The sequence below is a fragment of the Dysidea avara genome, chromosome 10 (genome assembly GCF_963678975.1).
Source record: "Dysidea avara chromosome 10, odDysAvar1.4, whole genome shotgun sequence".
Classification (NCBI taxonomy): Eukaryota; Metazoa; Porifera; class Demospongiae; order Dictyoceratida; family Dysideidae; genus Dysidea; species Dysidea avara.
The window spans coordinates 30255636-30272404 of record NC_089281.1 but is presented as its reverse complement, the minus strand read 5'-3'; the positions used below and the strand labels follow the sequence as shown (position 1 = coordinate 30272404).

The window sequence follows — 16769 nt, the reverse complement described above, 5'->3', positions numbered from 1 at the left end:
TGTATCATATCTTATATATGTACAGGTGGATAATGAAGGTACAACAATAGACACTTTGCCTGGTAAAGGAGACTACACCACTATGATATATATTAATAAACTTGGTTTGTACACTGCTGGAGAGGTAATCATTAACCACATCACATGTTTCATCATTGCTGTGTGACAGAATGGTGTGGTGTATTGTATTGATGTGAAGTCTAATGGGGTAGTGACACTGAAGATGCACCTCAGTATAGCTGCTCAGCCAGTCTACCATATTACTAAGTTCCTGGACAATGCTAATCTCATTGTGACAACTAAAACGGTAGATAATATTATCACATAGCTGGCACCATTAATTGTTATATAATAATAGGGGTCAGTATTTACGTTTGCATCTGGAGACCTCAGCAAGACCTTACCTGTAATTGAACAAGATCACATGAGCTATGTTGGTATTGATTGTAGTGTGGATGGGAAATGTGTAGTGGTAAGTATGGAACATCTTATCCTTCTCATCTCATCCTTACTAATATATATTGTGTAGTCATGCAAGACCAGTGGACACCTTCAAGTATGGTCTGTAGAAAAGGCAATCTTATTATCCTCTACCTTTTTAAATGAACAGGTAAGCACACTGCACATTGTTAATACATTAATTATATCTTCTCAGTGTTGTAGTATCATTTATCTACCACTGTGTTCTGCTGTTGCTATTGGCACCAGTGATGGCTATCTGTTAATAGTTAGTCTACTTCAGTCAGACCCTCCACGTTTAGTTAACAAGCAGCGTTTCTACTATACTCCGCTATCAAGGATATGGTAATAGTTACCATACAAGTGTTCTGTGTGTTATTTATTGTACTACAGCTGTGATACTGGTGGTAAATATTTAGCATTAGCTTCAAATGATAATAATGTGATGATTGTAAGTGGTAAGCCATCAGAACTATTCCAAGTACTAGGCCATACAAGTAAGTATTAACACATTATTGTTACTGGTATTATTAGTGTGTTGTGTAGCTTCAATAGGATATGTACAGAGCATGTCAGTACAAGTTGAGGCCTCCACTGTAACAGTGTGTGTTGCAACATCAGGGACTCCGGATGGTTATATTGATCATCTGTTGCTGTTTGTGGTACCATCTTCATTCAAAGGTAAGTAGAAACCATATACGTAGCTATACAGCTAGTCGTTTGATGTTATATACTGAAATTTGCATCAACTAACTCCAAACACATATAGTATTCTAAGTCTGTTGAATACATTCAGCACATCACACAACATGATATACACAGTGTACGGCAAAAAAAAAGAAAACTAGAATGAGTTATACATGTGTGTGCAACAATACAACATCTCATGGCAATACGTTGTGTTGGAGTGTCAAGTTACAATATATTAATGTCATCATTGTGAAGGACCCTTCCAAATATCCAAGTAGTCGACAACGTCATCTGGTGGCATGTATGGTGCATTGTAGTAATTCTGTACTTCACCACATCCCCAAATGGTTCCATCTGATCGAGTTAATGCCACTGGTCTACCAATGATGTCACTTATTGGGATTGATGAAGTAAGCCCGTGAGTACGTGATTCCCTTTTCCCCATTAAGCCACCAATCTTTGGACCAAGCTCACCTGCCGGATATTGATCACTGGTTCTGGGGTTAGCTACACTACTCATTCCTCCAAGTACATCTCCAAGGTTAGTACAAGTGGTGAGGTCAGGATTATCACCATCGTAGACGATGAGGTTGTCTGCATCTCCATTCAATCTTATTATGTACGTGCGATAATAAATTGGATCAAATTGTGTTAACTGAGAGAAGACGACATGAACAAATACAGCAGGCTGAGTACGCAAGTTACGAAAGTTGATAATAGCTCCAGAAGGACGTTGTTCTTCCAATTGAACACACTCCATTATGCGATTGCTTAGTGGTGCTAAAATACTGAGAACTGCCCGGTCCAAAGTGCTAAAGGAAACTAGTCCCAATTGGTTGTCAGTACAGAAAGCTCTCATACGATTATTGACCACAGAAAGTGTCCCACACTTGGCCGTGAGGTCACCCAAGGGACAGGTGCGATGATTTAATTCTGAACATGTATCATCTCCTACTCTCACTGTTCGCTGACCTAAAATAGGATCTAATTTGTCACACTCGTTTCCAGAGTCAGCATAACCACGTTGTATCTGCCATCCATGCATATTTGTATTGGGTGGCCCACCATCAATACGCTCCAAGTCTACACTGATAAGTGTCTTTTCGTTTTTAGTGTAGTCAACGTAATCATACCGAGGTAATATTATAAAGACATCTCCACTCATTACAGTCGAAAACCGTCCACGCAATACTCGAGATTGTGTAGGTACTTCAATATTAGAACAAGCCAAGTTACTATCGTCACCATCAAGCCTTCTGACCACTATACTACGTCCAACAACACTTCTTGGTCCGGAAGTTGGGAGGTTGAAATCTCTACCAAAGTCAATGAATTCATCAGTGGCATTAAAACCACCATGCCTGGTTGCTAAATCTCCAATAGCACATTGTGTATGATCAGCTCGACAACGTTCAGTGTAATTAAATGTCCCTAGATTACCATCAGGATCATAAATGTCACCAAGATCATCACAGGGATTTTGAACATCACGATTTGTTGGATAGTCTAAAATATATAGTCCATAAGAATCCCCTGGTGCATCTTGTAATCCTTCAAACATAGCAGACAATTTAGTGTGATCATTAGAGCGTCGTTGTGCCATGAACACATTACCAAATATCCCACCATTATCAATATGAGACACCACTTGAACTTCATCTGGATGATCACCTTTGAAAGAAAAGGAAATGCTAATAATGGCTGGTGTATGCAATAGCCTTAAGTAAACTGGATGATTAACTTGAAGACTACTCTCCTATAGAAGCACATAATTTCGTTTTAGCATTTTATAGCAGTAAGATGCTGAATATAAAGATGAACCATTTCTTTTTACCACTTGTAAAAGTGACACCCAGCTAGCATTGAGTACAAGTGTGATGGAGGTTATCATGGTCATCTGGGGCACCCATGGTCTCTGATAGTTTATATATTGAGTTGAGTTGGCAACAGAGGCTATGACTGCTGAGGTGATAGTCTGGGTCACGTGTTTATATCCCACATGCCCTCGGAATTAGCCTGAGGGTTTATGTCCTTGTAGCTGGTACACAGCACACACACACATACAAACATACATATGCTACTCTCCCTCTCTCTCTCTCATAACTTAATGAGTAGACTGGGGAAGTTAGCCTGAATGCCCCAATAGTTCAGGAATGCTTTAAAGTTTGTTTAGTGTGTAGAATACAGGCTCCAATATGTGCACTCTACATTCCCTTACCTCCACTGCTTACAAAGACATCAGTTACCCCTAGGGGCTGAGCAGTGGCAATTCCAAACAACAAAACTATTATCAACAAAATCTTCATTTTCTACTCCTGCTCTGGCAGCAAACCTTAATAATAGACCTACATGTACCTAAAAGCTGTGCTAGCAAGTCTAATCAATGAGCACCTTGCTATAACAAAGGCAGTACACAATAGAATAGTTTGTGGGCAGGTAATCATAGCTGTGGTATTGGTGTTAATTTATGTCAAGTCACACCTCAGTTGATGTCACACCCTAGTAATTAATATCAAGAGTGAGCATCAACCAAGTGGCTTATAGAGAAGATTTTTAGCTAGTTGAAAATGATAAAGTTTTATACAAGTACTGATAAGAAAAAATAGGAATTTTAAACTAGAGTAGGAATCAACTAGAATATAGTGCACCAATAAAAAGTACTGAAACAAGCTTTAGTATAATGATAGCAAGTTACTGTAACACAAAAAGAAGTGCATATCCATACTGTGCTGTGGAGTTTCCATAATTGAAATGCACAGTAGGGATATTCAGTGTTACAGTAATTTGCTGTTACGAGTCAAACTTGTTTCAGTACTTTTTATTGGTGCACTATATTCTAGTTGATCCCTACTCTAGTTTAAAATTCCAATTTTTTTCTTATACTCGTTTCTCTTCTTTTTAAAGAACTGGTGATCAATCTATGTAACTAGTTTGTTTCATAAAGATGAATTAATGTAGCTATGGGAAGTAAGAAGATGCCATCAATTTTTTCGTTGAACATAAACTGTAATTTTGCACATAGATTGGTGTACTGATATTCTATAACAATTGATTTAATTGATTGATTTATATGAGACAAGTGTAGAGGAAATTAATAAGGGGCCTAGACGCAGTGGTACCAAAGCAGCTGGACCCTGGCAAGGCAAACACACACACACACACAAAGAAACAAAACACACACATGCATCAATTATTAGTTAAATTAATTAGTTTAACATATCTGATAGATCCTACAGTTCTGAGGAGTGAGCATTGAAAATTCTGTATGAGCAGGATATTGCAATTCTCACAGCTTGATCAAACAACGGCTTAATAGCTCTGGATAGTAACTTGCATGCATGAGACATCTCGGGACAAAGCAATGTTGAACAGTGAAGAAATCAAGCTCGTAGTTATTAGTGATGGGCGATATTGATATTTTGCTATACGATTATTGCCATGAACAAATATCACGATTATCACGATTATTGTCAACTCAATTCTTGTGATGCAAAACACTGAACACATCATGAATTGTTAATTGAATGGTTAAATTACACGGAAAATTTACAAATATTTCTCTGATTACCACGATTATTGCCGATAATTGCCGATTTCGATTATTACCAGTCAATGAAAAGTAGACGATGTCGATTATTGCCAATAAAATAATCATGATTATCACAATAATTGAATAATTGCCCATCCCTAGTAGTTATATCCATTGTCGAGTTATGCTTGGCTGAAGGCATCAGTTAATCAGAACAAAATTCTGTTAAATAGAAAATTTTAAAAATTCCATAGAAACTTTTTGGAAGGGTTTGGGATTGTTCTAGACATTTTTGGGCTTGGCTGTGCCTAACCAATACCGCAAATTTGTCATGAAGGGAAATTGAGTCTTAGGGTGATATTTTTGGCTGGAAAAACCTTGTTCTACATGATCTCTACCATGTATGATGGTGGGTTTGAGAGAAAGTGCACTTGCCCTCTCTCAAACTGTGTCCTAAATAAAATACTGTCCATTGTATTCACAGGTTATTATGTGAAGTGCTGTACAAAGTGCATTTGTCTGTGATGCTGTCTATCGTACTTAATTGCTTCTTTGAATGATGTGGTTGTTACTACTCTTTATGATCCAGGTATCCAAACAGGAGAGTTCACACATGAACCATTGTGAATTAAGTGGAGCTCTGTTGCATCATTTGCACAAAAATTCATCTTATCATACATGTGCATGCACGCACACACACACGCACACACACAAACACACACGCACACAACACACACACACACACACACACACACATACACACACACATACTTGATGAAATGGTCTCAGAATCCTTACCATCTTCTACAACAGAGTATTTTTTATCGTACAGTAAGGTAGTGCTATATATTAGAGATCATGCAGTTTTTGGCTTTCTTGCCCAAAAATATCACCCTAAAACCAGCCTCAAATTTCCTTCATAACAGCTTGGCAGTGTTGGTTAGGCATAGCCTCAGATTGACCCCAAACCCTTCCAACAAGTTTCTATGGAATTTTAAAAATTTTCTATTTAACAGAATTTTATTCTGACTAACTAACTAACTAACTGTTGGCTTAACTCAACAATAGATAAGGCTATGGGCTTGATTTTTCACTGTTTGACGTCGCTTCATCCCGAGACGTGCCTTTTCGCCAACCACAATATGTACAATACACGTATCATGGACTTACCTTTGTCCTCCTTTGTGTTGCTGACAATACAAGGTGTTGATTAGTGATAGCATGATACAGCTTCCCTCTGGCTGTGCATTTCCATAGTGACTGGATTCATTGCAAAGAAGTGTCTTGTGCTGTTCTTCGTTTGTAACACTGTGTAGCGAGCGGAACATAGCTACAAACGAAGCATAATGGCCACCTCACTTTTCAGTATGTAATTGATTATTGGGATGGATGTTTAGACATAAAATTATTTTATGGAATGCCCAGCACCATTCTTTCTTTTAATGTGGTACATGTGGATTCAGTAGTCATAATTGTGTTATTAAAAAAATTAGGAATTTTAAGCTTGATTAGGTATCAAAGAACAAAAAAGCAGTGATGATCTGTACTGATGATCTGTAGTAATGATCTGTACTGATGATCTGTACTGATGATCTGTAGTGATGACCTGTAGTAATGATCTGTAGTAATGATCTGTAGTGATGACCTGTAGTGATGATCTGTACTGATGATCTGTACTGATGATCTGTAGTAATGACCTGTAGTGATGACCTGTACTGATGATCTGTAGTAATGATCTGTAGTGATGATCTGTAGTAATGATCTGTAGTGATGACCTGTACTGATGATCTGTACTGATGATCTGTAGTAATGATCTGTAGTGATGACCTGTACTGATGATCTGTAGTGATGACCTGTACTGATGATCTGTAGTGATGATCTGTAGTGATGACCTGTAGTGATGACCTGCACTGATGATCTGTAGTAATGATCTGTAGTGATGACCTGTACTGATGATCTGTAGTTATGATCTGTAGTGATGACCTGTAGTGATGACCTGCACTGATGATCTGTAGTGATGATCTGTAGTAATGATCTGTACTGATGTTCTGTAGTGATGACCTGTACTGATGATCTGTAGTAATGATCTGTAGTGATGACCTGTACTGATGATCTGTACTGATGATCTGTAGTGATGATCTGTAGTAATGACCTGTAGTGATGACCTGTACTGATGATCTGTACTGATGATCTGTAGTGATGATCTGTAGTGATGATCTGTAGTGATGACCTGTACTGATGATCTGTAGTGATGATCTGTACTGATGATCTGTAGTGATGATCTGTACTGATGATCTGTAGTGATGACCTGTACTGATGATCTGTAGTGATGACCTGTACTGATGATCTGTAGTAATGATCTGTAGTGATGACCTGTAGTGATGACCTGCACTGATGACCTGTAGTGATGACCTGTACTGATGATCTGTAGTGATGACCTGTACTGATGATCTGTAGTAATGATCTGTAGTGATGACCTGTAGTGATGATGTGTACTGATGATCTGTACTGATGATCTGTAGTAATGATCTGTACTGATGATCTGTAGTGATGACCTGTACTGATGACCTGTACTGATGATCTGTAGTGATGACCTGTACTGATGATCTGTAGTAATGATCTGTAGTGATGACCTGTAGTGATGATCTGTAGTGATGATCTGTACTGATGATCTGTAGTAATGACCTGTAGTGATGATCTGTAGTGATGACCTGTACTGATGATCTGTACTGATGATCTGTAGTAATGACCTGTAGTGATGACCTGTACTGATGATCTGTACTGATGATCTGTAGTGATGATCTGTAGTGATGACCTGTAGTGATGATCTGTAGTGATGACCTGTAGTGATGACCTGTACTGATGATCTGTAGTAATGACCTGTAGTGATGATCTGTAGTGATGACCTGTACTGATGATCTGTACTGATGATCTGTAGTAATGATCTGTAGTGATGACCTGTACTGATGATCTGTACTGATGATCTGTAGTAATGACCTGTAGTGATGATCTGTAGTGATGACCTGTACTGATGATCTGTAGTGATGATCTGTAGTAATGATCTGTAGTGATGACCTGTAGTGATGACCTGCACTGATGACCTGTAGTGATGACCTGTACTGATGATCTGTAGTGATGACCTGTACTGATGATCTGTAGTAATGATCTGTAGTGATGACCTGTACTGATGACCTGTACTGATGATCTGTAGTGATGACCTGTAGTGATGATCTGTACTGATGATCTGTAGTGATGATGTGTACTGATGATCTGTACTGATGATCTGTAGTGATGATCTGTAGTGATGATCTGTAGTGATGACCTGTAGTGATGACCTGTACTGATGATCTGTAGTGATGACCTGTACTGATGACCTGTACTGATGATCTGTAGTGATGACCTGTAGTGATGATCTGTACTGATGATCTGTACTGATGATCTGTAGTGATGATCTGTAGTGATGACCTGTACTGATGATCTGTACTGATGATCTGTAGTGATGATCTGTAGTGATGATCTGTACTGATGATCTGTAGTGATGACCTGTACTGATGATCTGTACTGATGATCTGTACTGATGATCTGTAGTGATGACCTGTACTGATGATCTGTACTGATGATCTGTACTGATGATCTGTAGTGATGACCTGTACTGATGACCTGTACTGATGATCTGTAGTAATGACCTGTACTGATGACCTGTACTGATGATCTGTACTGATGATCTGTACTGATGATCTGTACTGATGATCTGTACTGATGATCTGTACTGATGACCTGTACTGATGACCTGTACTGATGATCTGTACTGATGACCTGTACTGATGATCTGTACTGATGATCTGTACTGATGATCTGTACTGATGATCTGTACTGATGATCTGTACTGATGATCTGTACTGATGATCTGTACTGATGATCTGTGGTGATGAACTGGAAGCTTGTCATGCCTGCCGAAGGTTTTGATGAGATAATTGGGATGGGCGCGAAACTTCTGTGTAAGTGTTCTCATCGGATTCCATACCTTTTTTGCAACTTGTGAGGTCATGTGTAGCCTCCATTGCTTTCATCATAAATACTTTGATAGCTATTATTCTACATGGTAGTAGTGAACCACCACATCAAACTCATTATTACTGTAATAATTGCATGTGCATATTTTTTTGGTCTTGAGAAGGACTATATAGCCATCATGAAAACTTTCTTCCTGCTCAGGAAAACTGGTAAGGTGTAATATACACTTTTAGAAGGACTTTGATAATGCTTGTACAGGAACCATTTTTATGCCACTATACAGGGCCGTAGCCAGACTTTTATCTGGGTAGGTTCTTTTAGAAGAACAGTGGACTTTTTATATGACATGTTTCAGATTATATTATGATGTGCGCACCCAGCATGCAAAACATGCTGAAACTAGGGGGGTCTGGGGGCATGCCCCCCCAGGAATATTTTTGAAAATATATACTAAAAGGTTGAATTTAGTGGAATTTCAGTCAATAAAAATAACTAGTAAGCTGAAGACCAGCTGTATGGATGATATTTGGAAAAATGCCTCTATTGCTGCTGTAATTATACCATCAGCACATGTATGTGTCTAAATATAATATATTGGAATGTCACAGTGAATAAGAATGGGAAAGATTGAGTAATCTGCCATGATCAACAGGGGCAGTGGAGCAGAACAAAGGGTGTCTTAAACAATGAAATTTACACATTAATTGCATGGAGTTGAAGCATGAATGCTATTCGTGGGCTCTGCATGGAGGGGCTTGTTCACCAAAATATTATATTTTAATGAAAGCTTGGTTTAGACAATCTACATGTAAATTAAGTAGCTTTAAAAGTAACTGTGACTGTTCTATTAGAGTGGTTGACTGCTCTATTAGAGTATCTCGATCTTGCGTTGCATTTAATACAAGCACTGAATGAGTTTCTCGGAGCACTTAATTCTTATTAGTGGTATCTAGTAAACTGTAGCTAATGGACTTTTGCTCCTGAAAATTTGGACTTGTATACTAAAACTGTTGACCTTTTTGGTTAAATTATGGACCTTTTTGCTAAAATTGTGGACCTTTTTACTGAAATTTTGGACCTTTTTACTGAAATTGTGGACCTTTTTTCTAAGAGGGCGATTCTTCAGAACCACACCCCCCCCCCCCCCCCCCCCCAAATCCCCCCTGGCTACAGGCCTGCTATATATCAGCCAGCAACAGCTCAAGAGAAATGGCACTTTTTTTCTGCGAAAAATCCCTTGGGGCAGGACATCTTCTATTTCAAATTCAAATTAAATCAGTCTGGTGATATATGTACACACATTGAGATACACACCTTCAAAATTCATTTTTTTTCTTCATATTTTTCTTCTGCTGTTAATTTTCTTTTCACAACACTTCCAAAATTGTCATAACTCATGCAAGATTTTTTTTCAAATTTGGAGGGTATAAAGAGCATATTATAGCACATTTATCTTCTTATTTGTGTACAGTGGTAGAAGTGGAGCAAATTAAAGCTACAACCAATTTTCCAAAATTGCAAGTGCAATTTTTGTCACCCCTTTAGGGTAAACTACTGACTGAAACAACTTAAGAATGAGCATGCAGATAGGCTGACCATTGTAGCATGGACTTTTGTGATTTGAAAGTACTGAAAGTATTAGTTCTAAGGAGATATAAAGCAAATGTGATCAAGGTACTCTAATAGAACAGTCACATGTACAGAAAAAAACAGTTCAGGGACCTCACAACTATGCACTCAGAAAATTTGTGCGCTCTATTAGAATACTACTACACAATTTCAGTAATGAATTTGCATGTACATACATTTGTACTGTAAGCATGTATAAAACATAATACAGACAGCTCGTAAATTAAAATTTTAATGATTGCATTAGACGAACAGTTCAAATCAGTGTAGCTTTCTGGAGATGGCTAAACAGTTTCATTGAAAACTCTGAAATCCTCTTGAGAAAATCTTAACATCTTGATGAGATAATTCCAGTTGAGCCCAGACCAGCAGGAGTAATGGTCACTGGCTTATCAGCTATGGAAGTGTGTTTACTTATCTTCTCATCTTCCTTTGATGTTACGTTAATGTCCTCTGGACAGAATACTTCAAATTTGCTGCTGCCGGTAATCAAACAAAACAATGTTTGGGTGATTAGAGCAGCATGAGTATAATCAGTAGTGACTTAACCACTGGTGGAGGATGATGATGGTTATACCAACTCACAATGTGTTGAGAATACACTTTTGACAAGTGTGAATGTATATAGAACTGCTGCCACAAGATTATAGATAAGTTGTCAAAGCCAAGACTGGACAAGCAGCCACTAGATGGACAATAGTTTCTCTGCCTGACCACATACCCACACACGAGAGTTAGAACAGTCATGTGCAAAACTTTAGTGTGAATGACTCCGGTTGCTATAACTTGATCTTGAACCGCTACAGTGGAAACAGTCTCAAAATGAAGATGGATCTTCAACCACTTAAAAATGTCTACTACTATAGTTGGTTGTGTTCACCTGAGTCCTCACCTGAGCCCTGAGCCCTTGTTTCTTGTTAATGTTACACGGGCCAGCTGCCCAAACATTTAGTAGCACTGTGAAACCCTTTAAATGCTGGAACTGTTAATCAAATAAGCAAAAGGGTAAGAACAAGTGAGTTATGAGGTTTTAAAAATATCCCATACATTTAGTATGGCAGTAAACATGTTTACAACATGAAAACATGCTTGTTCCAGTACAAAACCATTGGGAGTGAACACATATTCACTTTTTTGATATTACTGTATTTGGTGGGGCTCAAGTGAATACGTACCAACTATAAGGTGTTTATTCACGCTTACCAAAAGAGTCATACGATGGAGATAATGTAATAAAACAGTCTGCCTTGCTGCAATTTGTTGTCACGTCTACCAGCTAAACTGCTTATAGTTGAATTTCTTACACATGTCAGGTAACTGTCAAGGTACAATGTAATTATCAACTTGAAAACCAACCATACGCGCATGTACCAGATATCTGTGACATTCAGTCACTAGTATGAAGTAAAATCATACAAAATTTCAAAAACAGTACAAAAGTCTTTTGAAATCTGGCTCTTCTGTAGGAAAAATAAGATAAACAAAGGCCTCCAAACACCCCAGCTGTGAAAAGAGCATGGCCTTCCAACCCTAGTATGAAAAAGATGTGATATCAAATGTGGCGGCCAATAAATGGCTGCAATGATATTTATACTGTAACAAATTAAGGTGGCTGGGAACAGTTTCCATATGGCTTCATGAAATCTACAGGGCCTAAAACAAGCAAGCTATCTTCATGAAGTGCATTGAACTAACAAATTTATGAAGCAGTTTGTTCTTTACTGTTACAACAAACCACAGTTCTCTGGGATGCACGTAGCGCAAGTTATAAATTTAGCCCTTTACAGTGAACTCTTCCTGCACACTTGGCGCTATGGGGCTTAGACACTATTTACCTGATTATCTATCATTGTGTGTGGAGCTACTTTTCCTACCAGTCTTTAGTTCATGTGTTAATTCTACCCATGTCACACAAAGATTTGAAACAGGGTTTTTTAAAATTTGCCACTGCCCAGAAGCAAATATTAAAAATTGGCTTCCACACAATTGCAGCTTATTTACTACTGCTTGCCCATCCAAAATTCAACAATCATATCTTGAAAAACCAGCAACTAGTTCATTTTTGTGTGGAGACTTGTAATAATAGCATGCAGCGATCTTGTTAAATGCTGTGATGGTGTGTGTTTACGAAACATGATTATATTCATTTGCAAATGACAGGAACTGGTGGTCAACCACAGTAATGATTATATTTAAGCCTCATTGCTAATGTGATTGCTTGCATAACACTGTTGAAACCTTGGTCTGAGCCATTTCTTGGCAGATGTTTGAGGTTTAAAGGAGATATAATAGGACCAATGTTCAGTGACCATTACAGTCACCAAAGGTCAAATATGGGATGTCACTATATCCAAAAATCTTTATTTATCATACAGTACGATAGTACTGTATAGTAGGGACCACAAAAGAATAGGCGTGGTCCACAGGATAACATCACCCAAAAACCAGCCTCAGTTTTCCTTGACGATGATGAGGCAGTATTGGTTAGGTAAAACTAAGCCCAAACAAGCTTTCAGATCGACCCAAAACGCTTTCAACAAGTTGCTACGGAATTTTTTTTTAATTATTTAATGGAATTTTCTACTGACTGAGTAACTGACTGACTGATGCCTTCAGACAAGTGTAACTCTATAATGGCTAAGGCTATGGGTCCATAGCACATTGATAAAAAGCACTGAAACAAGCTGGAGTAGTGCACGATACTAAATCACAGTAAAACAATAAGAAGTGTTATATCCCTACTGTGCTCAAGATACCATAATGGAAATGTACGGTAGGGATATAACACTTCTTATTGTTTTACTGTGATTTAATATCGTGCACTACTCCAGCTTGTTTCAGTACTTTTTATCGATGTGCTATGTAAAATTGTTTACATGCATTAAATAAGTTTTCAGTTCATCCATAAAACTAACTAACTATTGTAGTACAGCAGAGGAATAACACTTGTACTACATTTCATTGTACACAAAATTAATTCATCCAAAACCTAAATATAGGCTTATGGGATTCGAAGGGTTACCATGTAGACATTTGCTGAAAGCTGCAGCATTTTTGGTAACAAGATGAACACTATAAACAAGTGATGAATGTTTCATCTCTACTTTGTCTATCTCACCAGCCACAAGTGCTATGAGTTATCGTAACATCTGTAAACTCATTTGGGATTAATACTAATTTTTTATAATATTTACAAAAAATGTTCAGAAACTGTTAAGAGGCATACAAATGATAACATAATGTGTTGTGGAACTGGAATGAGTACTGTAATAAGTACAAACTGTACAACTATTTACTCTAATTACAATATCTTGTGTCGGAGTGTTAAATCACACATGTCTCTTATTGTGAAGGACCCTTCCAAATATCCAAGTAGTCGACAACGTCATCTGGTGGCATGTATGGTGCATTGTAGTAATTCTGTACTTCACCACATCCCCAAATGGTTCCATCTGATCGAGTTAATGCCACTGGTCTACCAATGATGTCACTTATTGGGATTGATGAAGTAAGCCCGTGAGTACGTGATTCCCTTTTCCCCATTAAGCCACCAATCTTTGGACCAAGCTCACCTGCCGGATATTGATCACTGGTTCTGGGGTTAGCTACAGTACTCATTCCTCCAAGTACATCTCCAAGGTTAGTACAAGTGGTGAGGTCAGGATTATCACCATCGTAGACGATGAGGTTGTCTGCATCTCCATTCAATCTTATTATGTACGTGCGATAATAAATTGGATCAAATTGTGTTAACTGAGAGAAGACGACATGAACAAATACAGCAGGCTGAGTACGCAAGTTACGAAAGTTGATAATAACTCCAGAAGGACGTTGTTCTTCCAATTGAACACACTCCATTATGCGATTGCTTAGTGGTGCTAAAATACTGAGAACTGCCCGGTCCAAAGTGCTAAAGGAAACTAGTCCCAATTGGTTGTCAGTACAGAAAGCTCTCATACGATTATTGACCACAGAAAGTGTCCCACACTTGGCCGTGAGGTCACCCAAGGGACAGGTGCGATGATTTGATTCTGAACATGTATCATCTCCTACTCTCACTGTTCGCTGACCTAAAATAGGATCTAATTTGTCACACTCGTTTCCAGAGTCAGCATAACCACGTTGTATCTGCCATCCATGCATATTTGTATTGGGTGGCCCACCATCAATACGCTCCAAGTCTACAATGATAAGTGTCTTTTCGTTTTTAGTGTAGTCAACGTAATCATACCGAGGTAATATTATAAAGACATCTCCACTCATTACAGTCGAAAACCGTCCACGCAATACTCGAGATTGTGTAGGTACTTCAATATTAGAACAAGCCAAGTTACTATCATCACCATCAAGCCTTCTGACCACTATACTACGTCCAACAACACTTCTTGGTCCGGAAGTTGGGAGGTTGAAATCTCTACCAAAGTCAATGAATTCATCAGTGGCATTAAAACCACCATGCCTGGTTGCTAAATCTCCAATAGCACATTGTGTATGATCAGCTCGACAACGTTCAGTGTAATTAGATGTCCCTAGATTACCATCAGGATCATAAATGTCACCAAGATCATCACAGGGATTTTGAGCATCACGATTTGTTGGATAGTCTAAAATATATAGTCCATAAGAATCCCCTGGTGCATCTTGTAATCCTTCAAACATAGCAGACAATTTAGTGTGATCATTAGAGCGTCGTTGTGCCATGAACACATTACCAAGTATCCCACCATTATCAATATGAGACACCACTTGAACTTCAAATGGATGATCACCTTTGAAAGAAAAGGAAATACTTATCATACAGTATGGTAGTGCTGTATAGTAGGGATCATGCACTTTCTTGCCCTAAAGTATTACCCAAAACTCACTTTTCAGCTTGGTAGTATTAATTCATTTTAGTGGCACTTAAATTGCTTTATTTTCTTTACTTGTAACTCAGTTTACAGACTTGCAAACTATAGTAGGTTAACTAATAGAAGCCAATAGTGTGTGTACATCCATTCAAAAGCCTGGATCAAGAAGTTTGATTGGCAATATTTACCTTGATTGCTTGGATCAAGAAGTTTGATTGGCAATATTTACCTTGATTGCTTGGATCAAGAAGTTTGATTAGCAATATTTACTTTGATTGCTAGTTAAAATCCAAGCCAGCTAAAGGCTGACTGCCTAAAATTGGTTTCAGAAAATTCAAAAATACCAAATCTGAGAAAACATCTCAGGAAGTTTACCTGACAGAAAGTTCAAAGCAGCCTTCATTTGTTTGTGCTGGCTTGTGAAACAGTCACTGTGAAAACATTGTTAATAACTGTCCTCGAGGCCAGTAGGAATGACTTACACACCTCTGTGTAGAAAGGGGTGTGTCCCTCTTGACTCAAGGCTTTGTTATATAGACGACATGCACACTTTATTACTCGAACGAAAAATGATCAATTAAGCGTAGACAGTGCAAAACTCGACGGTAACTTAAAAGCGGAAGTCCCATACAAAAGTATGGGAAGCAAATGCGGCTCGAGCAATACCTCACCACTCGAGCAAAGGACAGGCCATCTCGCTTGCACCAAAAGAAGTGTATGGCAAGCGAGATGGCCTGTTCTTTGCTCGAGTGGTGAGGTATTGCTCGAGCCGCATTTGCTTTCCATACTTTTGTATGGGACTTCCGCTTTTAAGTTACCATTGAGTTTTGCGCTGTCTACGCTTAATTGATCATTTTTCGTTCAAGTAATAAAGTGTGCATATTGTCTATTGGCTTAATAAATTACAAGCATACATAGGTTTAGAGGTCAGTTGATGTAATTTTAATTGGATCCTTGATCACTTTGTTGCAGTTTGATCCCTGGATTACCTATAACTACCTCATTGATATGAAAGCACAGAAAACATGTAGTTGTCTGAGTTACAAAATACTTAGTCTCTCTGGACAAATAATGCAGTTTTTTTCCTTCCAACTATAAAATGCATTCCCCTTAGAAGTCCTCTTAAGATATTCTGAATTGAGTTCTTGCACCGCCTGCAGCTTGTTTAGTTGAGCCAAAAATTCCATTATTCCTTGTGCTAACAGTGTTTTAGTCTGGATTCTTCATGGTGCACATGAGCACACTGACTAGCTATCTTTATTCTTCACTATTATACATGTCCCCTTAGGTGTACAAACACATAGGTCCCCTCCACTGCATGCAGACAATATTGTCTCTTACCTCCACTGCTCACAAAGACATCAGTTACCCCTAGGGGTTGAGCAGTGACAAGCCCAAAAAACAAAACTGTTACAAGCAAAATCATCTTCCTTGTCTTTCCTGTGCTCCAGGAACAAACCTATCTGATTAGAAAGTAACTAAACTACGACTACACAGTTCTAGCAGGCCCTATGTACGGGCAACCAGCCAGAACAAAGACAGCTAACACAATAGAATAGTTTGTGGCCAACTAATCATAATTTTGTGGTCTGGTGTCA

At 38.4% G+C, this 16769-nt stretch overlaps 3 protein-coding genes across 3 annotated transcripts in view; 1 reads left to right on the top strand and 2 right to left on the bottom strand.

Moving 5' to 3' along the window:
* The window catches only part of LOC136237050 (cilia- and flagella-associated protein 43-like), a 33236-nt gene that overhangs the window by 1440 nt on the left and 15027 nt on the right, over positions 1–16769 (top strand). Inside the window, exons 7-13 of the mRNA XM_066027314.1 lie at positions 26–124; positions 170–307; positions 359–472; positions 530–610; positions 656–804; positions 853–956; positions 1006–1140. Of these exons, the coding sequence (XP_065883386.1) occupies positions 26–124; positions 170–307; positions 359–472; positions 530–610; positions 656–804; positions 853–956; positions 1006–1140 (820 nt within the window). The remainder of the gene's footprint in view (positions 1–25; positions 125–169; positions 308–358; positions 473–529; positions 611–655; positions 805–852; positions 957–1005; positions 1141–16769) is intronic.
* On the bottom strand, positions 1176–3561 carry LOC136237055 (uncharacterized). The gene is made up of 2 exons (XM_066027324.1): positions 3368–3561; positions 1176–2820 (listed from the first exon to the last, which is right to left on the bottom strand). Exons 1-2 carry the CDS (start codon positions 3453–3455, stop codon positions 1394–1396), a joined length of 1515 nt encoding a protein of 504 aa, XP_065883396.1. The 5' UTR covers positions 3456–3561; the 3' UTR covers positions 1176–1393.
* On the bottom strand, positions 13482–16743 carry LOC136237057 (uncharacterized). The gene is made up of 2 exons (XM_066027326.1): positions 16513–16743; positions 13482–15090 (listed from the first exon to the last, which is right to left on the bottom strand). The coding sequence occupies exons 1-2, from the start codon at positions 16595–16597 to the stop codon at positions 13664–13666; spliced, it is 1512 nt and encodes a 503-aa protein (XP_065883398.1). The 5' UTR covers positions 16598–16743; the 3' UTR covers positions 13482–13663.

What these genes read in the sequence shown, in the direction of transcription:
- LOC136237055 (XM_066027324.1), bottom strand. Translation starts at nt 3,455, where the DNA reads ATGAAGATTTTGTTGATAATAGTTTTGTTGTTTGGAATTGCCACTGCT. An exon ending in TGTCTTTGTAAGCAGTGGAG is followed by an intron (nt 2,821 to 3,367) that starts GTAAGGGAATGT and finishes TTTCTTTCAAAG; the next exon opens with GTGATCATCCAGATGAAGTT.
- LOC136237057 (XM_066027326.1), bottom strand. Translation starts at nt 16,597, where the DNA reads ATGATTTTGCTTGTAACAGTTTTGTTTTTTGGGCTTGTCACTGCTCAA. An exon ending in TGTCTTTGTGAGCAGTGGAG is followed by an intron (nt 15,091 to 16,512) that starts GTAAGAGACAAT and finishes TTTCTTTCAAAG; the next exon opens with GTGATCATCCATTTGAAGTT.